General features: G+C 46.8%; 8 protein-coding genes across 8 annotated transcripts; 7 read left to right on the top strand and 1 right to left on the bottom strand.

The window, feature by feature from the left end:
* Positions 1 to 1980: 1980 nt before the first annotated feature.
* Positions 1981 to 4677, top strand: V1508DRAFT_133435 (uncharacterized protein). The gene is made up of 2 exons (XM_066935970.1): positions 1981 to 2233; positions 2288 to 4677. Exons 1-2 carry the CDS (start codon positions 2102 to 2104, stop codon positions 4535 to 4537), a joined length of 2382 nt encoding a protein of 793 aa, XP_066795651.1. The 5' UTR covers positions 1981 to 2101; the 3' UTR covers positions 4538 to 4677.
* Positions 4507 to 4919, top strand: V1508DRAFT_417834 (uncharacterized protein). Its single transcript, XM_066940393.1, has one exon. The coding sequence runs from the start codon at positions 4604 to 4606 to the stop codon at positions 4793 to 4795; it is 192 nt and encodes a 63-aa protein (XP_066795652.1). The 5' UTR covers positions 4507 to 4603; the 3' UTR covers positions 4796 to 4919.
* A 930-nt stretch (positions 4920 to 5849) lies between these two features.
* V1508DRAFT_386688 (uncharacterized protein) lies at positions 5850 to 8140 on the top strand. The gene is made up of 2 exons (XM_066937822.1): positions 5850 to 7522; positions 7579 to 8140. Exons 1-2 carry the CDS (start codon positions 6229 to 6231, stop codon positions 7911 to 7913), a joined length of 1629 nt encoding a protein of 542 aa, XP_066795653.1. The 5' UTR covers positions 5850 to 6228; the 3' UTR covers positions 7914 to 8140.
* Positions 8141 to 8302: 162 nt separating this feature from the next.
* On the top strand, positions 8303 to 10280 carry V1508DRAFT_417840 (SOR/SNZ family-domain-containing protein). Its single transcript, XM_066940394.1, has 9 exons — positions 8303 to 8791; positions 8849 to 8864; positions 8924 to 9070; positions 9134 to 9147; positions 9207 to 9287; positions 9346 to 9468; positions 9519 to 9717; positions 9784 to 9925; positions 9983 to 10280. The coding sequence occupies exons 1-9, from the start codon at positions 8674 to 8676 to the stop codon at positions 10088 to 10090; spliced, it is 948 nt and encodes a 315-aa protein (XP_066795654.1). The 5' UTR covers positions 8303 to 8673; the 3' UTR covers positions 10091 to 10280.
* Positions 10281 to 11429: 1149 nt separating this feature from the next.
* V1508DRAFT_417854 (RNA polymerase I associated factor, A49-like protein) lies at positions 11430 to 13718 on the top strand. The gene is made up of 7 exons (XM_066940395.1): positions 11430 to 12048; positions 12110 to 12242; positions 12304 to 12436; positions 12496 to 12661; positions 12712 to 12895; positions 12943 to 13185; positions 13249 to 13718. The coding sequence occupies exons 1-7, from the start codon at positions 11916 to 11918 to the stop codon at positions 13550 to 13552; spliced, it is 1296 nt and encodes a 431-aa protein (XP_066795655.1). The 5' UTR covers positions 11430 to 11915; the 3' UTR covers positions 13553 to 13718.
* On the bottom strand, positions 13566 to 14547 carry V1508DRAFT_417857 (uncharacterized protein). Its single transcript, XM_066940396.1, has one exon. It carries the CDS (start codon positions 14371 to 14373, stop codon positions 13774 to 13776), a length of 600 nt encoding a protein of 199 aa, XP_066795656.1. The 5' UTR covers positions 14374 to 14547; the 3' UTR covers positions 13566 to 13773.
* A 43-nt stretch (positions 14548 to 14590) lies between these two features.
* On the top strand, positions 14591 to 17285 carry V1508DRAFT_439579 (kinase-like domain-containing protein). The gene is made up of 13 exons (XM_066942224.1): positions 14591 to 14839; positions 14892 to 14976; positions 15032 to 15083; positions 15137 to 15318; positions 15377 to 15459; positions 15516 to 15572; positions 15597 to 15698; positions 15753 to 15799; positions 15859 to 15876; positions 15929 to 16076; positions 16136 to 16373; positions 16433 to 16543; positions 16596 to 17285. Exons 1-13 carry the CDS (start codon positions 14759 to 14761, stop codon positions 16859 to 16861), a joined length of 1470 nt encoding a protein of 489 aa, XP_066795657.1. The 5' UTR covers positions 14591 to 14758; the 3' UTR covers positions 16862 to 17285.
* V1508DRAFT_417871 (uncharacterized protein) lies at positions 17286 to 20246 on the top strand. The gene is made up of 6 exons (XM_066940397.1): positions 17286 to 17436; positions 17488 to 17687; positions 17740 to 17771; positions 17836 to 18098; positions 18155 to 18333; positions 18386 to 20246. The coding sequence occupies exons 1-6, from the start codon at positions 17434 to 17436 to the stop codon at positions 19977 to 19979; spliced, it is 2271 nt and encodes a 756-aa protein (XP_066795658.1). The 5' UTR covers positions 17286 to 17433; the 3' UTR covers positions 19980 to 20246.
* Positions 20247 to 20438: the final 192 nt, after the last annotated feature.

Below are 20438 nucleotides of genomic sequence, written 5' to 3' on the forward strand. Positions count from 1 at the left end.
AAGCAAGTCTTGCAATGGGCAGAATGCGTCGTTACTGCGTTTGCATGCACATGCGCTTGCGCTCGTCACGAACTCACGATTTAAAGAGTCCGCGAAGTTGAAAATCAATCCACATTAAAAGTTTTACTAATTTTGTTTTATCTTCGCCGGGTTAAAGTTTGAAATGATAATGAAACGTCTCGGCAGCGGTCAAACTGTAAGTCCCAGAAATTACAGGTAATATCGAACAAGGTGTATGGACCGTCACATTTCCGATCAGCAAGAGAATAAGGACTCTTGTCAGAGTGATCGACGCGTGCAAGTCACTCGAGAGAAGCAGCATGTTAGCAGTCAGATAATTAACTAGGCAACGGCCGTTTTCTGTCTACTCCCTGAGATCGAGGCGCTCACATGGATGTTTGAGATGGTCAAGGGCAGTTGACCTTCCATGGGCCCGATGCTCTTACATGGCGGAACCAAAGGATAGGGATGGCCGGGCTCCAAAGACTCCATAAGCGAGTAGACTACGCATGTCTCACGCCGTACCAAACTTCTAGGTAGCGAACGGTCCGACTGTGCGAGGGTACATAAATTGCACGCCAAAAAAAGGTATCTCAACTGGCGGGGCGGCAGATCCCGAGTGCACGGATGCCGAGCACGGCGCCTTGGGGCTTATCCTCCTCACCTCTCCAAAGTCCAAACTCACACCTCGGAGCTTAAGCGCTCACACGTCAAATGCATTCGGCGCCCGGCAGCTGATAATTAATGACCGTACGCTGGCAGTAGTTAGACCCGCTCACCAACTTACAGTTACAGCTATGACAGAGACTGTGGTTATTTTGCTCGCTGGTTATGCTCCGACCTTATCAAACTTCGAATGGAAAATCGATGCTCCGGACTAAAAAACCAGCGTCGGGTCATCAATACAGCTGCTGCGGCGAAGTTGGTGGCCTAGTAACTGCACATACTTTGCGCGATTGCATCTCTGCGACGTGAGTCTGTGACACGGTTTGCGTGACTGTGCAGTCTGCTACTCTGATGAGAGTGCCTACCTATGAACGACGCACGATGGGCTCTGGGTAGTTGCCATCATATTGGGACCTTGTTTATTAGAATAGAAACACAAAGCCTCATCGGTCGTTAGTGATCGTGACCGTTGACGGGTGTTGGATTCGCCAGCAACTCAAGCGCAGGTTACTGGTGGCTGTGACGGAGTTGTGCTCTCGACGCTGATCAGGTACAGCTGCTGGCTCGCTTACTCTGCCGTACTTCTGCGTCTACCGATCCACTTCACTGACGAACATGCGGAGAACAGTGCGTTTGTCTCCCTCACACCTGACCGCCATTCGAACTGTTACTGGCATTACCTTAGCGGAGAGTGAACCGTTGTGGCTCCCTGCCATCGGCCATGCTTGTTCGTGCAGTGCCCTGCGGCGCGTTTCTCCACTCTGCTGCTCTCCACGGTTCCACTAGATCCGAATCGACCCGTCGTGGTGGCTGCACTTGACTGCACTCAAGGCTGGTCGGAGCTGGCCTCTTTTAGCTGCCGCTCCGGTGCCCGCAGTACTGGCTCATTATCTGTTATCGACGTCATGAGCTTGTCATCTGCCCGCCAGTAGATTTGCAAGCGCAATAACGTTCTGTCTGTTCTTTGTACTCCCTCACTATGTCACTTCAATAGCTTTGCCGTCTGTGCTTTTGCGCCATGTCCTCTGACTCCTCCCGTACCTCGCCCTTAACTCTCGCGGTTCATTCGTGTCCCTGGGGTGCCCCGGTCCTATCCGCTGCACGCCTGCACCTTGGCCATTGCACGCAGTCTGCAATCCAGACTACGAAGTTAGTCTCCGCTCAATCAGCCACGAGCTGCACCAAAATATGACACGATTCTGCTCGGTCATGCCACCTCTCCTCACCGTCGAAGCACTAAACCATTATCGTATTAGCAACCCGCGCTCAGATTGATGGACTTCGCAAGTTCTCCACCCTCACAGCTATCAGCAACTTTTTCTTTCCATTAAATCACTGATCTCTGTCGTCCGTCTCTTATACGCGTGGTTCGTACCAGGTTGTTCGACAATCTCACCCTTTGCGTCTGAGCTACGCTGCTCCGGCGTTGCTAATAATGCAACCGCTGCAATCTTTCTACTATGGTGATGATATGTCGCCAGGTTGTAGTACTAGTGTGCATGATCAAATGTATTCAAATACATCAAGACACACTTTTAATGACGACCAGAACTCGAATATCAAACAGGTTAGTAAGACTATCGATAATGTTGGTACCGGATTAACACTGCTTGCTGTACAGATCGTCCGCGATTTGAAAAGTCTCGAGCAACGGCAATCGCTGGAATTCATGTTGGTGCTCGTGCAATCCGATTCCAGTCAACGCGCCGAAATTTTCACATCTGCAGCTCTTGATGATCATACGACATCTATATTTCCAACCGGTCGGTCACGTCGTCTATTGAAATTAGTTGCGGACTATAGATCTGCTGCGCACTCATTGACTCGGGTCCGTCGCTCATCAACTGGTAATCGGGCATCGCCGGCGTCTGATAGTGCAATATTGGATCAGGATGATTGTGAGCTTTGTGGCCCGGGGTTTACTGTCACAGCTAGCATTGGAATCAAATCAGAGTGCGGACCTTGGAGTTCGCTGCGGGGTAGAAATGCGAACGGACATGACATGAAGGATGTCATTACAGTACCACTACGGACAAGCGCACTGGACGGATTGGATACAGAATCTTCAAAGTCGCTTGCGTTTGATTCTTCAATGATACTTTCATCTCCGACCGCATCTGGTGACTCATACAAAGGAGAAACCGCCTTACCAGGTGAACAACCAAGCCAGGGATACCTATCTCCGCAATCGACAGAGTCATCATGGTCGTCACAACAGCCTTCATTGATCTCCAACCCGCCGTCTCCCAATACTTCAATAATTTCAGATCATGTACCACTCGCGACACAGTCTTCGCAAAAGGAAGACTTTTTCCTTTCCTTAGCACAGCGCGCACGGCCATCGCCCCTTCGTATCCAAGCCGGTGAAGGTTTCCCGTCGGCTCAGCGAACTGACGACGGGCACACAGAGTATCATCCGTTAGTGATCTGTGACCGTGTGGCCGTGACCGCGTTCTTGGAAGCAAAATTTCGACAACTGCAGCAGCTTGCCTGCAAGGTCGTCGCCAAGGCGTGGATTAAAGTCATTGAGCCGAAGAAGCAGTCGAATCACCCATACAACAAGGGTGAAGAGTTTAAGCCTGATTGGTGGCCGTCTGAGGCTCGGCACAAGGAGCCAGATCATCTGATGAAGCCGGAGCGGCTAGTTTTGCTGGTTAGTATGCTACGATGTGGACGGGTTGAGCTCAAGCAGCTCCGGGGGGCGACCGCGGAGTGTGCTATCAGTATTCCTCCCGAAAAGATGGAGATATTAGAGGAGATTTATTATGTGGCTGAGATGGAAGATCGATATGGCAAACCAGGAGAAAGCCCGGAGAGAGAGAATTCGGCTACGGAGGGCAATACAGCGACAAGCGAAGACGACAAGCAATTACAGGACGAAGTGGATGACGGTGCGGTTGTTGTGTGGACAATTGCTCCAAAGAAGCCGGCCAAACCCGTCCAGGCTGCTGCTGCTGCTGCTGCCGGTGTACGAGCTTCGTCTCGATCATCGCATACGTTCGCCTCGGCCACGCAGCTGCCAGTACAGCCAGCGAGTCCTGCCAAGCGTTCTAGCGCGGAGATGGAAAATAACTCATCGGATATTCAAGATGTCGTAGAATCGCAACGACAGTCGCTTATCCCGTCTACGCCCTCAAAATGCATGTCCGCACCGATGCAGAAGTCGACTGATGAAACGCTGACAGAGATGAACGTCCACCGTCGCTGCGACAGTCAGGTGTTTGCGCTACAGAATCGAGGCACACATGGAACTCAGCAATTTCATAGCTCGGTTATTCCACTCATAGCGGAATCGACGTCTGCAGCATCACTTGATATGTTTACGCCGCGCGATGCTCAGAATGCTGCAAACGAGTTTCAATTCGGTTGCGGAAGCCGCCTTGTGCCAAAAAATTGTCCGTCTGTAGATGGTAGGCAGGTGCCGCCACCGAGCCAACGACGACATACGACCGGCTCCTTGCAGGACTTGATGTCGGACTCTACTGCAGATCCATGTAGCTCGGATTCCGATACTGCATTCTTCGCATTCCCTCCTCGCCGGCATTCGCAGCATGCGGCGATGCCATCTCACCAGAATATATTTTCAAATGCTGGAGGGCCGGGAGTAGGAATGGGGGCTACGTTCGACAATGCGGACGACTATCCTGCCTTCGTCAACATGCTTTCTGAAGTCGTTTCGTCACTGCAGCCTGCGAATAGTGGACATTTGTCGGCATCTTCGGACCAGCGAATCATTTCCAATGGCGAATTTATTGGTCAAGCAGACATCTCGTTCGAAGCAGATTTGGCTAACATGGCCGCGTACGCTGGTGGATTTGGAGACATGGCGACGTCGACGAGTGGCGTCCCGGAATTGGGTGGACTAGTATAAGATACTATAGATTGATACATAACGAATGATGACTTAATGAGCAAGTTATAATGCCAGTTACGATTGATGTATTCATTTATGCAACTTATGATATTTGCGGTTGGTATCATGTCATGTCCTTGCCTGCATTACGATTCTAGTATTATTTGGAAAACTATGGAGTACTATATTTATATGTTGCCTAGTTTTTGGTATATCGCTTGTTATTTGTTTATTGTTGATTTGGTTTATAATGAGGGTGGTATATGCCATCGCTAATGATGATAACTTGTTTTCAGATCAAAGGTAGAAAGCCCAACAACATTGAGATTGCATTTTAATTGATTGCAATCGGATGATCATAGCAGGGAAGGAAGCTACAATAACATTACTATTAGTAAAAGTCGAGGGCGCGATTCGAGATCAAAAATGTATGTGCATTTGTAGAAGACGTTGTGCGGTTAGGCCGTAAAAGGAACGAATTAAGCTGTCAACGACGATGACCAGTCACAATTGCGGTATAAGGTTTGTAGTCGGCATATGAAGTTGAAATGACCAACTTCTCACATTTGATTCACGATGTCGTCCACCAGCATGTTCCAGCGGGGCGTATTTTAGACGCTCGCTTGTTCAAATATAAGGCGCGAACAATAGCCATATATTCGACGAGTAATGCCGGGTTCGAGACTGAGACGCCAGGTAATAAGTTGAAATGAACTCACAACGGTATTGACATCACCGCCAAATATTTTGCAATGCTATCTCGTATTTAGAGAAGAATTACAGTTGTGGGATGATCGTTACTATCAGAAAAAATAAAGTCTTATCATTAAGTCGACATGTCTCCTGCTGCGGGTCTTGTTCATGATACTGGATCGGAGAAGCCGCCCGGTGTCTCACGAATCTCGCAAGACGGTTTTGAGAGGGGCACTACCCTAAACCTATATGTCAAACCTATTTGCGGGGTATAAAGCCAAAAGTGCTGCAATTAAACACAAAAACATCATTCCGTTCTTTGTCGCCTGCACCTGCTAAATTAAGACATGTAAGATGAGCCTTGTCTAGTATAAAACAAAGTACAGTGATTGACTGGCGGGATGCCGGTGACACGACCCAAATTTGACCGAGTTACGAGCTGGCACTTTAAAGCCAGGCTGAAGTCACTCCGTCCATGACGTCAACACATTGGCCCAGTCTCGTGCCCATAGAACATAAGAGTGTAAAATAGAGTTGGCCAACACGTGATGCGGGTCCGACATAGTGGAGAATGTACGCTAGTGTGTGATGGTTATTTGTGAATCTCGCAGGGTCTGGCGCAAGGCGCATGGGGCGACGCAAGGAGTTCCTCCATTCCGTACCAGTCTCGCGTGCCAGCGTTTCCACCGACGTGTTATGTTGTCCAACAATCGCAGTTGAACCAACGAGAAAACCTCATCGCTCCTCCTGATTAAAGCAAACTTATGATAATCTGTTTATATCTCGAATACTGGCTACAGGTTATTGACACGATTCTTCTGTTGTCCGATCGCGTATCTGACCCGCAACAAAATCGTTTGTACAATATATATAAACAATCAATTAAACCAGCGCGACTCTTAACGTTCTGCTCTCTTCGGTCCTAGTGATTGACACATCTTTGTCACCATCAATTTCTTGTTCGACCAGCGGCAATCTCTTTTTGTCCATACCGCTTAAAGTGTTTAGACAATACTATGCCGGCGGTGCAACAAAAGCCGCCATTTTGTGCGGATCCGAAAGGGCTATTGACCCCGCCATCTACGATGACCCTCCTCCACCTGCGGAAGATCTCAACTGATATGAGTAACGGCGTCCGGATGGGAAATGGCGTGGCAGTACCGCAGGGAGCAGAGAAGGGAAGATGGGCTCAAGAAAACAGGACAAGTCGGGGTTTCAACAGCATAGAGGAACTGAATGAAAATGACGTTGCGACGCCAGATGCACTTGAATCTATTTCTCCTGTGGGCGTGTCGCCGGAAGATGTAGATGACAAAGTCAAGTTTTATGACTCCTTGGATTTCTCTGATACTGGACCTATTGCGCAGTTTCTCAAGCAACAGCCGAATGTGAGTTTACCAGGTGGTAATGGCATGGGTGAGGGTGTGGACGGCAGCAGTAGCACCGGCAACACACCGTCCGGCATTGACAGAGACGTATTACTGGAGAGAATGTTAATAGGCCAGGGAGCACTTAGAAGTCGGAAGGGTGTAAGTGATGCGTCCAAGAAACGGAAGAAATCGGTGTCTGGATCCCCAAAGAGGAGGAAGTCAAAACAGGAGCAAGATTCCTTACCGCCATCGCCATACAGCCCCATGCGCGAAATCAAACCACCCGCTCTCTCTGAAAATTTGGATGATGGTAATCCTTGGACGTATTTACCGCTAGTATTCGCGTTGTGTCCGGCGTTTGTGGGGATATTTGTCACAAACGGGAACAAAGCGGTCACGGACGTGTTGCTACTCTGCATTATGACAATGTACCTTCATTGGCTAGTCAAGGTACCCTACGACTGGTACCAAGATGCTAGAGCGCAGGCCGTCTCCGCAGACGTGTATCCTCCTTTATCCGATGATCCAGCGGAACGACAACTTTACAAATTGCGCTCTGAGGCTGCTGCAAAGCTTGCACATTGGGAAATCTTATCACTTGCAACTTGCTTTGCTGGGCCCATACTCGGGGGCTTTTTGTTACATTACTTGCGAGGATCGCTCACGTCCGAGTCTGCGGGGGGCCTAGTCTCGAACTTCAATATAACGTTGTTCGTACTGACCGCGTGTGTCAGAGGAGCTTTGATACTGGCTGAGCTTGTGAAACGGCGGACTCTGCATTTAACAGACGTTGCGAGAGCACAGCCAAGGTCCAGAGTCGAGGAACTCGAATGTCAAGTTCAGTTTTTGGAGGATGAGATCCGGAGGCTGGAAGGCGTCATAGGATCGACTGCAAAAGAGGCTGGTGAGATCTTAAGACCTGATGTCACTGCATTGACACGTAAGTCTGTCTCTGTTAATTTTGTTGAATGAGAGCCCATACTGATATCAGCGTAGGTGCCATGAGGCGTTACGAGAAAAACCAAGTTATGCAGTCTCAGGAATTTGTAGCCCAAATTCAGGAACTGGAAAAGGAAATCAAGCGGAATGCAGTAAAAGGCAGGACATTGGCGGAGTATTCTGTTAACACTATGTACGGTGGTAACTTCGCAACCAAGCCGTTAGCATCACCTGGTGTCACGACAGCAGTGTCGCCTCCGAGGCGGAAGTATTCGCTATGGGCCGGGATTTATGCATATGCCGCTTGGTGGTTGAGTGTGCCTTGGAAAACGGTGAAGTCGATGCTCAGGTTGCCAATTAAAATATATGGTGCTTTGGGAAGGAGATTGTAGGTCAGGTTGGGAGCTTGGAATTATTTTTATAAGGACGTGGATTATACTTTATTATGGCGTTTTTGTACGGTATTTGGAGTAATATGCAATTATTATGAAATGATTTTAGGGAGTTAAAGGTGCGTTTGGCAGGATTATGGATTGTGAATTATTATTGTCGTTTGTGCTTACCTATTATATATCCTTACATCTAAGTTATTCACAACCAACTTACGATATTCTCCTGCGTTCACATGAACTACGCAGTTCTTAAATAATAAATAAATGTTTGTGACTCATTCTGTTCCGCCTGGGCTAATTTGCCTGGACGGCCCTGCTCAACTGGATTGTGCAAACAGGACCCAAAAATGGGCGGTGCCCTCAGCGCTCCCCACGAGATTTCGCTAGAGGTGGCCGCAAGCCACCACCGAGCAGCCGCAAAAGTGACCACCAACGTTACATGGATGCAGCAATTAGTGTAATTTATATTTAACTTTAGGGAGATAACAGTGCCAACGTCGTGGCTTCGTGGTGTCGAGGTTGGCATTCACTTGGCCCGTAGGCGAAGCATGGAAACTCAATCTGCTTTAACGTCAGCGAGTGTCCTGGGGCGCGCGATATGTATGAGTAACAAAGCTTTGGTGCCTCAGGATGGAGGGGATTTCAGTACTCGGCAGACAAGTTGCCTACGGCGGATTCATTGACTCATCCGGCAACGTCTCGACGATTTCATTATATAGCAAAGATATTTCCCACTCGGTTTGCTTCAAATTAGTGAGCCATGTCTGAATTTACTAACCCTCGATCCAATGGCACTCCTCGGCCGCCTGTGGATCCGAACGCAGTCTCCTCCAACACGTCTTTCACTCTCAAGGCCGGTTTGGCCCAGATGTTGAAGGGTAAGGTTATTTTTCACACTTATTGATTTGGTCAGCTCCACTAACATTTGATTTTAGGTGGTGTTATCATGGAGTAAGGATTCAATAGAGGTACTCGTCTTTACTTTCTGGCCAATGCTGACTTGTACTTAGTGTCGTCAACGCTGACCAAGCTATTATTGCGGAGCGTGCTGGCGCCTGCGCTGTCATGGCTCTTGAGCGAGTTCCCGCTGACATTCGTGCCGAAGGTGGTGTTGCGCGCATGAGTGATCCGAAGCTAATCAAGGAGATAATTGATGCGTATGTTGTTCCCGGGTGGTTGTGTTACGTTAGGAGAGATTAATACTAACGTCAAAATTTTAGTGTCTCTATTCCGGGTTCGTGACGTTTATGTATTCTGTAGATTCCGGATTGGGACTTACAGGTTGGTGAATAGTTATGGCTAAGTGCCGTATCGGCCACTTTGTCGAGGCGCAGATTTTGGAGGCCCTTGGCGTTGACTACATCGACGAGTCTGGTGAGTTGACCAATCTACGAAGAAGCGGTAGAGTCCCGTCTAATATATTGATATCCAGAGGTTCTCACGCCTGCCGACCAGGTCTACCACATCACCAAGCATCACTACAAGGTCCCCTTCGTCTGCGGGGCGCGGAACCTCGGTGAGGCCCTCCGGCGTATTAGCGAGGGTGCCGCTATGAGTATGTTTTTATTTCTTGCATAGAGTGATCTACATGCTGATACACTCTAGTACGTACCAAGGGCGAGGCTGGCACAGGGGACGTGACCGAGGCCGTCAAGCATATCCGGACCATCAACCAGGAGATTAGGAAAGCTGCCGGCATGTCTGACGAGGAGCTTTATGTTTATGCTAAGGAACTCGGCGTCTCATTCCACTTGTTGAAGGAAACCGCTAAGAAAGGTCGGCTGAATGTCGTCAACTTCGCCGCGTATGTATCTTCTGATCTACGGATTTTCTCGTTAGCTGAGCACGTTTACTAATGTCTGCAATATAGCGGCGGCATTGCTACTCCTGCTGACGCTGCCATGTGCATGCAGTTGGGTTGCGACGGTGTTTTCGTTGGCTCTGGTATCTTCCTTGGTCATAATCCTGAGAAACGTGCCAAGGCCATTGTCCAAGCCGTCACGCACTACAACGTACGCTCTTGATCCTAAGTTTTTTGAATTGACCTCAGAAATAACATGCATGTGTAGGATCCCAAAGTTCTCGCCGAAGTCAGCACGGATCTAGGCGCCGCCATGGTCGGTCGTACCGTCGAGAGTCTCAAACAGACCGAGCGTCTCGCTGGTCGTGGATGGTAAGCATGCTTATGCTCTTGGTACGACTATGAGTAGGTGCATTTCGAAAGTTGAATGAAAGAAGCTATTTGGTTGCGTCATTCAGGTATCAAAAAGGATCAAATCTTCAGGTCAAATTTTGTTAGTACTACTGGCTTCTAGATTCGGTAGAGTAATTTGATTGTATGTCAGAATACTTATACTTATATCTTACGCGTAAGGCTGCTTTACGGGATTCTGTTCCAAGGACCATAAAGACATGGCCTTCGACGGGATAGTCATAAGCATTGCAGCTACTATCAGAGACTGTCACCCGTCATACCTTACAAGAACTGAACCCTGCATTATAACTCGGCCTAAATCAAATAACAATGATAGTACTTATGATGACATTTTATATAGTGACACACGCCGCATGTAGACACGAATACCTTGTAATAGTCAGCAAACGAATCACAGGAGGTGCTCACAAAGTGACGAAATGACGACAGTCAGCATAAGCTTGTGAGTTACGGTTGTCAACTTCGAAGAGCAGTCACGTTGAGAGTCATGAGGCTTATCAAACAACTGCCAGTCCACGTAAAACCCTCAACTTGGGGCTTAAGGCACAACACACGAGACTCGGGCTTGCGTGATCCCCGTCATAGTATAACAGCAATGGCTTGTCGCACTCTTTTCTCCCTTCCCCTTTTTTCTCTCTACCACCACGCATTCTCTTTGCCTTCTTTTGTGAAGTTTCTCAGCTTTCCTTAAGAGAAGATTTCAGGTATGTTGTCAATGTATTTACTAGTTGCGACGCGCATATGTTAAGAGAAGATGCTAATTGGGATCATACAGGATGCGCGCTAAATGGGTATGTGCAGCCACGCGATCAACGACAATGAGATTACTAGCCTGAGCTACAGAAATAGCTAACAATTGCTTTAGAGGAAGAAAAGAGTTAGGAGACTGAAGAGAAAAAGGCGGAAAGTATGTTGCTTTTGGTATACTGTATTGAGAACTGCTGATTAACATGCGTCACTTATAGGTCAGAGCCAGAAGGTCAGTAGTCTGGATAATGCACAAGGAGCTTGATGGTCACAATTATACGATCGGATATACTGACAATTGCTATAGCAAGTAAACGTGTCGCGATTATAAACCTTTTCGCGTGATCACTCCATGTCAAGCAACACATATAAAAACGTGAAATAGAACGGAACTTTCAGAGCGAGCTTTAAACTCAATTAGCACTGTGATGGACAATTGCGCGGGATTATAAAAATGGAGTGAACGGTTACTTTTTCACGCGAAGGGGATTGTATAGTCGATATGTTTAGGTATTTATGGTCCGGTGTTCTTGAGCAGTACGTCTAAAGGGGAATTGGTTGTCATTTCGAAATGTGTTTAGTCATAGGCATCATGTTGGATGTAAGCGCCTTGTTCTGTTTTAATATGTATTGTGAAAGTTGCCGGCCTTTGTATAAACTGGCCTTTACTTTTTCAGTTTCTACTTCTGTTAATATTATTTTAAAAGTTGGAAAATTAGCTTCGTCTCCCTTGTGCGGAATAACTGGTCAGCGGCTGTAGTAAAGTTGACGGTTTGAATTTACTTAATTGTTCCACCTTGATTAACGAACTGCATCGATTATATTAGCCATAGTTTCCGTCAATTGTTGAGATTGAAATTTGCTGCGTCATATTTCACTAATTTGTGAGTTGGTGCTTCCCCTTGATGCAAGTCGCCGGGCAAAAAAAGTGTTAGTTACAGGGGTCCGTAGCAAAAAAAATTTTGGGAATTCTCGGCGGTGCATCATCTTGTTTGGAAGACCACCATCCACACTTTTTCAAAGAATAGACACGCACAAGGATGGGCGAAGAAAAGAAAGAGAGGAAGCGGAAACACCGTCACTCCAAGGATAAGGAAAAGAAGCGGACAAAATCACAGCATATCTTGGATACCGTGCAAGTCCAAGTCGACTCTTCGCTCACTCCCTTTCTCGGTATGCTTCCAGTTAACAATAATTATATCCTGGAAATTATGTTGATGTGTAAAATATGCAGCTACATTTCCTGGAGTCTCAGTCCCCGAAGATACGAAGTTTCAGGCATACAGAGGCCCTAAAGATCATTATGTTATTCATGGAGAGACGGAGCGGATGGAGTACGATGGGCAGAACGATCCAGATGAGGATTTGTTAGTAACGCCACCTGGAAGACTTCAATTCAAACTATAGCTAATCTGATAACTTTCCCAGATACTATGTTGGCGTGTACGATCCCAATACAAGAACTGTCGAGTTAATGCATGCACCAGTCATGAACACCACTCGAACAATAAAAGCCTACAAGAAGAAGGCAATTGCGGCTGTCAAACAGGCGAACGTTCAGGTACTACTTGAGATTTGAATAAAGTACATGTATGGATCTGTGCTTACGAAGTTCGATAGAACCGAATACAGAGGAATGCCCTTGGTGAAGCGTTCGGAACTAAGAGAGCAAAGAGAGTCATCAGTGATCTTGAAAGAAATAAAATCGAGGCTGAGAAACTGGAAACCTACGCTGATTCGATTGTCGATAATATCAAGACAGCTACTGAGAATCTACCATCTGCTGGTAGGTTTGCGCTGGATATTGAAACGTGGATTTTCCGTTAATAGAATTAGATGCCTTACGAGAACAGCAGTCAGAGGAACGGCCAATTCCACCATGCAACGAAGATGCTGATGATCTCAATAGCGTCTACCCTCTCTATGGTCTTCTCAGCAAGGAGGAATTCGTTGCTATTAGAGTTGGCGCCATTTTCAGAGAGCAAGATGAGAAGAAGCGGACTTCTTTATTGCCATTCAAGTAAGTTACTCCGGCAAGCTAAGTAGATCTAGAGGCTAAAATTTTAGGGCTTCTGAATATATCAACAATCGGGTAGCCAGAATCAACAACGAAAATGAAATGCAGAAATTGAAATTGCTGTATTACGCTTCGCTTCTTATGGGACTGTATAATAACCGGCGGATATCGAACAAGCGGGCATTATTGCAAAAGTTGAATCATCCCGCAGAGATTTTGGTTAATAGTTTGATTCAGAAATTTACTGACAGCAAAGTCGGCATCGGCAAAGTTGGAAAGGAGAAAGATGCCTCGTAAGTGGCGCATATCTTGTTCAAATTGTAAATGTCTATGCGTCGATATTAATCGGTTTACAGTTTCACGATAACTCCCAAAATGGAAGACAAACTTCTATGCTATCTGTTTGTAACCTGCTTACGAATTGATGAATACAGCGTCGAGATTCCTCTCTTGACGGCCGAACTGTCCTTGCGGCCTACAAGAGTTCAGGACCTATTCAAAGCTATAGGATGCAAGATCAGACCCTGCTCAAGCGCACAGAAAGAGGCGCTCGGCCTCACGACTGCAGAGGCTGCAAACTACAAACTGGCTACACTTTCGCTGCCGTTCAAGCTTCCAGAAATAGCTCGGCGCAGGAGAACGGCTCAATCAAGAAGGTAGATTGTGGAATATACTTGACGGTTACATTGATTCTTTGTACTCTTAAGCAATTTGTATCATATTGGGACGGGAATACGCCAGAATACAAGACGTACTACATTTGTAATGTATACAAGAAAACATGATGTAGAGCAAGGTTCTATAAAGTTTAATCTTCGAAATCATACTCCATGTCTTTATCCATATATCTAAACCGTCGTGCTTTTCTATCCAAACGTATCTTACAAATACAAAAGTTCGTTTACCTCAGCCAACGCCGACTTGAGCTCTGCATCGCTGCCATCCGCACCACCGCTTTCTAATCCCAATTCGTACGCAGCCTTTGCTTCTTGTAACCGTCCCATGTGTTGCAAACACTTTCCTTTCCTGTAATGCGCTTTTGGAAAGTTTCGCTTTAAATAGATGGCGGTGTCCCCGTCAACCAGTGCATCCCCCCAAGCACTCATTGACATATATGCCTGCGCCCTGTTCGAATACAACACAGAGAGTTCCTCTTTCACAAACCCCGAAGCTTCCCATAGCGGCCGTTTCAATGCCATCTCGATTGCGAGAGAGTACATTCGAACGGCGTCGCTATGCTGTCCTTTCTTATATGAATTATTTCCCGCATCTTTCAATTTCCGCACTTGATCGTTTAGCCGGCCATTGATCTGATTTGGCGGAGGTGGGACATCCGCGTTCAATGCCACTAAATCCCGATAGAGACTATTTAATTCTTGGACTTCCTTTGCACGAGATGGTGTGAGCTCTTCGTCAGGAAGGTCGACGTGCTTTGTGACTTCGTTGAATATTATCGGAAGAGGTGCTTCTGAATAGTCCATTGTTTGTAATTCGCAGTTCTAGTCAATTGCGAACACCAAATCCCTACTCAAGGTAGTTACCGTGAATGTTGCTATATTTATCAGCCTTTTTAGCGGGGATATGATGCTGCGCAATTGGCCACGCATCATGATCAGGATGATCAAACTTAGGGCTTTCCCATCGCGGACGCGTACAATCAATTGTAAAAAGAATGAAAGCCCCAACCCAGAGAGCAAACGCGACGCGAGGCGCGTCTTTCTGTCTGTCTATCCACAGTTGTGCCCAGACATTTTCGCTCCTTAAAAGCCTCAAATTGCATAAGTCCATCCCGAAATTAATTATCGGGAATCATATTATGCTGTATTTGTTTAGCGAACTCAGCTGAATGAGAAAACGCTGCCGCAGATGCTGACGAACTATATTGACGAATCGATGAAGAAATCATCGCAACAATCTACCCAAGCACTGATGCAAGTAGATGAACTCGTAAGTTTGTTCCATCCACAATGTTTCAGCGCACGCTAATATTCGTTTGCAGCCATCGAACGCTTCCATTGCGGCGTCTTCTGAACGAGACGGTCGAGTTGCGACGCTGCTCATGCGCACCAACAACCAAGAGAAGAGTATGCTACTTCTGAAAGTCTGCTGCCAATCATCGACGGCTAATCACTCCAGTAGTTCTTCCCATTTATCGTGGACGGCAATTTACCGTCGGAAGAAATGCCACATGGTAAATGGAAGCTAAGTTGTCCCTTGTAATTGTAGCTAATGGCAGCCACTTAGCAATGAAGTCGTCACGCACTCTGCAGTGAGCAATGAGCATTTCACGATCTATATAGTTGTCTTTGACGAAGCGAGTGTTCCTTTGGTGTACTGCTGGGACCGTAGCAGAAACGGTACATTTCTTAACGGGAAAACAATCGGCAAGGGACAGCGAGTGTTGTTGTCCGATAGCGATTTGATCGGTACGGTGGCCCCTTGTCGTTCGCGTTTGAAAAAGTCATATTAATTGTCTCGATGTAGAGATCCGTCACGCGTGCTCTTTTACGTTTCATCAAAGTAACGAAAAGGTGTTCTATGATCCCGTCCTTGAGACTGATCGCGAAGTATTGGACCTTACATGTTTCTTTGATTAGGTCGAGATTCTAACGCAGCATTTAAGAACATGGCAAATTATGCAATTTCGCAACGAGTCATCGGCAAAGGGACATTCGGTAGAGTATATTTAGCAACTAACAAGCAGAGTTCCAGACAACTGGCCTGCAAGGTTATTGAGACCGGCGGCAACGTTTCACGGATGTCAAAGGCTCGAACGGAAGTTGCTATTTTGGAATGTCTTTGTCACGTAAGACGGTGTATAATATTGGATATTTGATTAACGTTGCAACTAATGAGCTAGCCAAATGTGGTTGCTGTGCATGATACCTTTATTATCGGAAACAGAATGTAACGAGGTGAAAATTCATCTTGCAAAAAGACTCGTGCTAACCCAATAACCGATCTAGATATATTTTCGAAGATCTGTGCGCGCACGACTTTACGTTGATACTGTTAAAACCTCCTAACTGATTGTAGAATTACCGGCGGTGATCTATTTAGCTATCTGATTAAAGGCGAAACATTGGGACCGGTTCCGGAAGCTGAGGCTCTGGTCATAGTGTTCCAGATTCTGAAGGCGCTTGAGTACCTCCATAGCAAGAACGTGGCTCACCGAGACCTGAAGGTTCATTAGTTGGTGGATCTTACAAATTTATTTCATACTGACACCACCTGCCTCGATAGCTCGACAATATTTTGCTCCTTGCCCAGACACCCGGCTCGCGGATAGTACTGGTCGATTTTGGCATTTCGAAATATGTTGTAGGAAGCAGGAGAATGACCACGGTTGTTGGCACTCCAGAATTTTCTGCTCCGGAGGTCGGATTTGCCGATTCTTTGCGCCAAAAGAACTACCGCTCTGGGTATGACTTGAAATGCGACTTGTGGAGCTTAGGAATCATTCTTCACATTCTTTTGTCGGGTATTTTCGCAAACTATGAATATTTTGTTTAAGGATACTAATTGCATTGTTTTGGTTAGGCATCTCACCATTTTACGACTCCACCGAAAATGCAACATGTATAGCACGCAACGCGAGGGAATGTCGTCTAAGTCTGAATGGAGCTGCATGGGCTAATATTAGCCGTTCTGGTATAGAGGAAAGCTTTAGTGCGCTGTGTCTGGCTAACACATATCTGTTTAGCAAAGGACTTGGTTAAAAGACTAATTTGCGTAAATCCCAAGGAGCGATTCTCTGTTCAGCAATGCTTTACGCATCCGTGGATAGGAGGACATATGTCCGATCTTGTTGCTATCTATGAGACAAAGCTCATTAAGGATTGGCAGTCTCCAGTGAAGCAGCATATGGCCGGCAGTAGTGTTTCGAACGACGTTGATGTAGAAATGCAAGGTGCCGAGCACCGCCAGGGCACCAAACGTAAGTTACTTGACAGTGAGTGTTTCTGGTAGACAAGGACAGCGTGCCTTGGTGTACAGGAATCGGTTATGTATTTAAATCGCACGTGCTTTTTTTGCTGAAATTCTCGCTGGTACAGCGATAACGTGGAAGACTTGCTATTCCTATTATCAATCCATATACTGAGACTAAATTAATATGCTTTTGCAACGACTATGTATTTTAGAAGGAACAGTGAGATATCCGCCAGATGAATACTCACAAATACCTTGGTGGGGTGAACATCATTGTGGCAATTATAGCACTATTATCACGGCCTACAAGTCACGAGAGGTTTAGGTTTAATCCGATGTATTAACGTGCAGCAAGTCTCGAAGCAGGTGAAAATTGGAAACTCTATTAATGTGTGACTGTGCCTACACAAAACTCAATGCTAACCGCGCCATAACGACCCGTCTGTAGTGGCCAGGGTGTTCGTTGTTGATCGAAGTATCGCAGAGCACGCACGACCACCGTTTTCGTTCCCTATTCCGTCTTTGGATCTTCACTTATCGCCGCATCGCCAGGGCGCAGGCATTTCCTTAGGTGATCTTGAATCGTTCTTGGTCTTTGCTCTGTGGATAAGATGGTATGTTTGATCACAGTGGAATTGTCTGGTGTGATGCTCATTGGACGGTAGGATTTCGAGGAAATCGAGGAACTCGATGGTGTCCGGTTCAGCTGGAACGTGTTCCCATCCACTAGATTGGAGGCGTCGCGTACTGTTGTCCCGATTGCAGCCCTGTACACTCCTATCAAGGAGCGCCCGGATCTGCCCATGCTGCAGTATGAACCGGTAACGTGCCGAGCGCCATGCAGAGCAGTGTTGAATCCATATTGGTACGTGTAGTTGCCTTCGATGCAGATTTGACGCTCACTTACTATCATGCAGTCAATTGGATATTCGCGCAAAGCTTTGGATTTGTAAGTATCCTGAGTTTGGATTACGGATTGAAAGAACCAAGACTGATTGGATGCTACGTAACAGGCCCGTTTTGCCTCTCTCGAAACCAGCTTCCAGCTCACTACAAGGATATTTCCCCGCAGTCGCTTCCCCACGAGCTTCTTCCTAAGAGCACTACCATCGAATATGTTTTGGCCCGCCCTGTTCAATCTCCTCCAATTTTTGTCTTCGTCGTCGATACCTGCCAGACGGAGGAGAACCTCCAGGCTCTCAAGGACTCGATCATCGTCAGCTTGAGCTTGTTGCCTCCTACCGCGCTTGTCGGTCTTGTTACTTTCGGCACTACCGTATGTAGATATGTTAGAGTTTATATTGAAAGATGGGAATGTTAATATGAACATAGGCTCATGTCCACGAGCTCGGCTATGCTGAATGCACGAAATCTTATGTGTTCCGCGGCAATAAGGAGTATACTGCCAAGCAGGTCCAGGAGATGCTCGGTCTTTTAGCACCTAGCCTTCGTCCTCAACAACCTATCGCTCCTGGCCGTCCGGCTCCCCAGACATTTGGTGCGGCTGCGAGGTATGATTAGATGCTATGTTAGGAGTTAATGGCAGGCATTAATTCGAGTTAGATTCTTGCTTCCTCTTCAACAATGCGAGTTCCAGTTGACCAATATTCTTGAACAATTGCAGTCTGATCCCTGGCCAGTTGCGAACGATAAGAGACCTCTAAGGTGTACTGGTGTCGCATTGGCGGTTGCTATTGGCTTGTTGGAGACGTCGTTCCCGAACACAGGCTCGCGCATCATGCTTTTTGCTGGTGGTCCTGGTACCGAGGGTCCTGGCATGGTGGTTGGACCTGAACTACGAGAAGCTATTCGGTCGCATCACGATATTGAGAGAGACAATGCGAAGCACTACAAGAAGGCTGTCAAATTTTACGAGGGCTTGGCTAAGCGTGCTTCCACCAACGGTCACGTTGTTGATATATATGCAGGCTGCTATGATCAGATTGGTATGCTCGAAATGAAGGCCTTGCCTAACATGACTGGTGGTACTATGATCCTTACCGATGCCTTCACGACCTCGATTTTCAAGCAGAGTTTCCAGAGAGTTTTCAACAAGGATTCGCTTGGCTATTTGCAGATGGGTTTCAATGCTACTCTAGAAGTATTGACCACGAAGGAGTTGAAGGTTTCGGGCTTGATTGGCCATGCTGTGTCTATGAACAAGAAGTCCGCATCGGTTGGTGAAACTGAGATTGGGATTGGTAACACTTGCGCCTGGAAGATGTGCGGTATAACACCTAACAGCTCGTATGGAACATATTTCGAGGTTGTTACTCAGGGCACCCCCGCAGTGCCTCAGACTCCTCAGCGGGGTTTGATTCAGTTCTTGACTTTCTATCAGCACTCGTCTGGAACATACCATTTGCGTGTTACTACACTAGCGAGAAATCTTACTGCTGGTGGTGACCCTGGCATTGCGCAGTCATTTGATCAGGAAGCTGCGGCCGTGTTGATGGCGAGAATTGCTGTTTTCAAGGCCGAGGTTGACGACGGCCCCGATGTTTTGCGATGGACGGACAGAATGCTTATTCGACTGTGCCAGAAGTTTGCGGACTACCGGAAAGACGATCCAAGCTCATTCAGACTCTCACAGAACTTCAGTTTGTACCCACAATTTATGTTCCATCTTCGAAGAAGTCAGTTCTTGCAAGTGTTTAACAACTCTCCCGATGAGACTGCTTTCTACCGACACGTCTTGAACCGAGAAGATGTCACGAACTCTCTCATTATGATTCAGCCGACGCTGATTTCGTTCACGTTCGACCAGCCGCCGCATCCGGTCTTGCTTGACTCTGTATCGATCAAGCCGGATCACATTCTATTGCTCGACACGTTCTTCCACATTTTAATTTTCCACGGAGAAACGATCGCGCAGTGGCGAAAGGCTGGGTACCAAGACCAAGCGGAATACCAGAGCTTCCGGGACTTACTTGCCGCGCCTCGAAATGAGGCTGCTGAACTGTTACTCGACCGATTCCCGCTACCGAGATTTATTGATACCGATGCTGGTGGATCGCAGGCTCGGTTCTTATTGTCTAAGTTGAACCCGTCGACGACGCATCAGAGTGGTGGGGCGTATGGTGGGACAGTAGGATCGGCTGTTGTTCTGACCGACGATGTCAGTTTGCAGACGTTCATGGGCCATCTTCAGAAGTAAGTAGTTTCGTTTATATATTTGGTGATGCATTACGGGATATAGCTAACGATGTTTATTAGATTGGCTGTGACAGGCACGTCATAAAAGTTGGGCTTGGGCCTCCTACTGGAAGCAATGGAATCGCGTTGATGTAATAAGATGTAATATTAAAATTTGTTCAGATGATGTTAATGTTTGTTTGTTTGTTTGTTCGTTTGATACGTACATTGTTATGTATGTTTCTGTTAGAAGAAGATATTTGTTTTTATAAATATAGTCCATTCAAACTACACTTTGCTTGATATGTGGTGTAGAGCAACTGGAATTGTGAATTCGTACTTGGCTTTTCGTTGCTGCGTAGATTTTGACGTGCACGTGGTGGAGCTTGATAAAACCGTTTACTCGCATCAACGCACATCTGCTAGATTGATCTACTCCCCCAGCAACATCTTTAGTCCCAATATCGTGCATGTCTACTTT

Source organism: Lipomyces doorenjongii (genome assembly GCF_038497915.1).
Source record: "Lipomyces doorenjongii strain NRRL Y-27504 unplaced genomic scaffold V1508scaffold_26, whole genome shotgun sequence".
NCBI lineage: Eukaryota > Fungi > Ascomycota > Lipomycetes > Lipomycetales > Lipomycetaceae > Lipomyces > Lipomyces doorenjongii.

Excerpts from the sequence above, each read along its gene's own strand:
- V1508DRAFT_417834 (XM_066940393.1), top strand. The coding sequence starts at position 4,604 with ATGTATTCATTTATGCAACTTATGATATTTGCGGTTGGTATCATGTCA.
- V1508DRAFT_417854 (XM_066940395.1), top strand. The coding sequence starts at position 11,916 with ATGGGCGAAGAAAAGAAAGAGAGGAAGCGGAAACACCGTCACTCCAAG. Across the intron at positions 12,049-12,109 it reads TTCGCTCACTCCCTTTCTCG|CTACATTTCCTGGAGTCTCA; the intron begins GTATGCTTCCAG and ends TAAAATATGCAG. Across the intron at positions 12,896-12,942 it reads ACTTCTTTATTGCCATTCAA|GGCTTCTGAATATATCAACA; the intron begins GTAAGTTACTCC and ends CTAAAATTTTAG.
- V1508DRAFT_439579 (XM_066942224.1), top strand. The coding sequence starts at position 14,759 with ATGCTGACGAACTATATTGACGAATCGATGAAGAAATCATCGCAACAA. Across the intron at positions 14,840-14,891 it reads TGATGCAAGTAGATGAACTC|CCATCGAACGCTTCCATTGC; the intron begins GTAAGTTTGTTC and ends ATTCGTTTGCAG. Across the intron at positions 16,077-16,135 it reads TGGCTCACCGAGACCTGAAG|CTCGACAATATTTTGCTCCT; the intron begins GTTCATTAGTTG and ends CTGCCTCGATAG.
- V1508DRAFT_417840 (XM_066940394.1), top strand. The coding sequence starts at position 8,674 with ATGTCTGAATTTACTAACCCTCGATCCAATGGCACTCCTCGGCCGCCT. Across the intron at positions 9,469-9,518 it reads TAGCGAGGGTGCCGCTATGA|TACGTACCAAGGGCGAGGCT; the intron begins GTATGTTTTTAT and ends GATACACTCTAG. Across the intron at positions 9,718-9,783 it reads AATGTCGTCAACTTCGCCGC|CGGCGGCATTGCTACTCCTG; the intron begins GTATGTATCTTC and ends TCTGCAATATAG.
- V1508DRAFT_417857 (XM_066940396.1), bottom strand. The coding sequence starts at position 14,373 with ATGGACTATTCAGAAGCACCTCTTCCGATAATATTCAACGAAGTCACA.
- V1508DRAFT_133435 (XM_066935970.1), top strand. The coding sequence starts at position 2,102 with ATGCAACCGCTGCAATCTTTCTACTATGGTGATGATATGTCGCCAGGT. Across the intron at positions 2,234-2,287 it reads AGAACTCGAATATCAAACAG|ATCGTCCGCGATTTGAAAAG; the intron begins GTTAGTAAGACT and ends CTTGCTGTACAG.
- V1508DRAFT_417871 (XM_066940397.1), top strand. Across the intron at positions 17,688-17,739 it reads GCAGTGTTGAATCCATATTG|TCAATTGGATATTCGCGCAA; the intron begins GTACGTGTAGTT and ends ACTATCATGCAG. Across the intron at positions 18,334-18,385 it reads ACATTTGGTGCGGCTGCGAG|ATTCTTGCTTCCTCTTCAAC; the intron begins GTATGATTAGAT and ends AATTCGAGTTAG.
- V1508DRAFT_386688 (XM_066937822.1), top strand. The coding sequence starts at position 6,229 with ATGCCGGCGGTGCAACAAAAGCCGCCATTTTGTGCGGATCCGAAAGGG. Across the intron at positions 7,523-7,578 it reads TGATGTCACTGCATTGACAC|GTGCCATGAGGCGTTACGAG; the intron begins GTAAGTCTGTCT and ends ATATCAGCGTAG.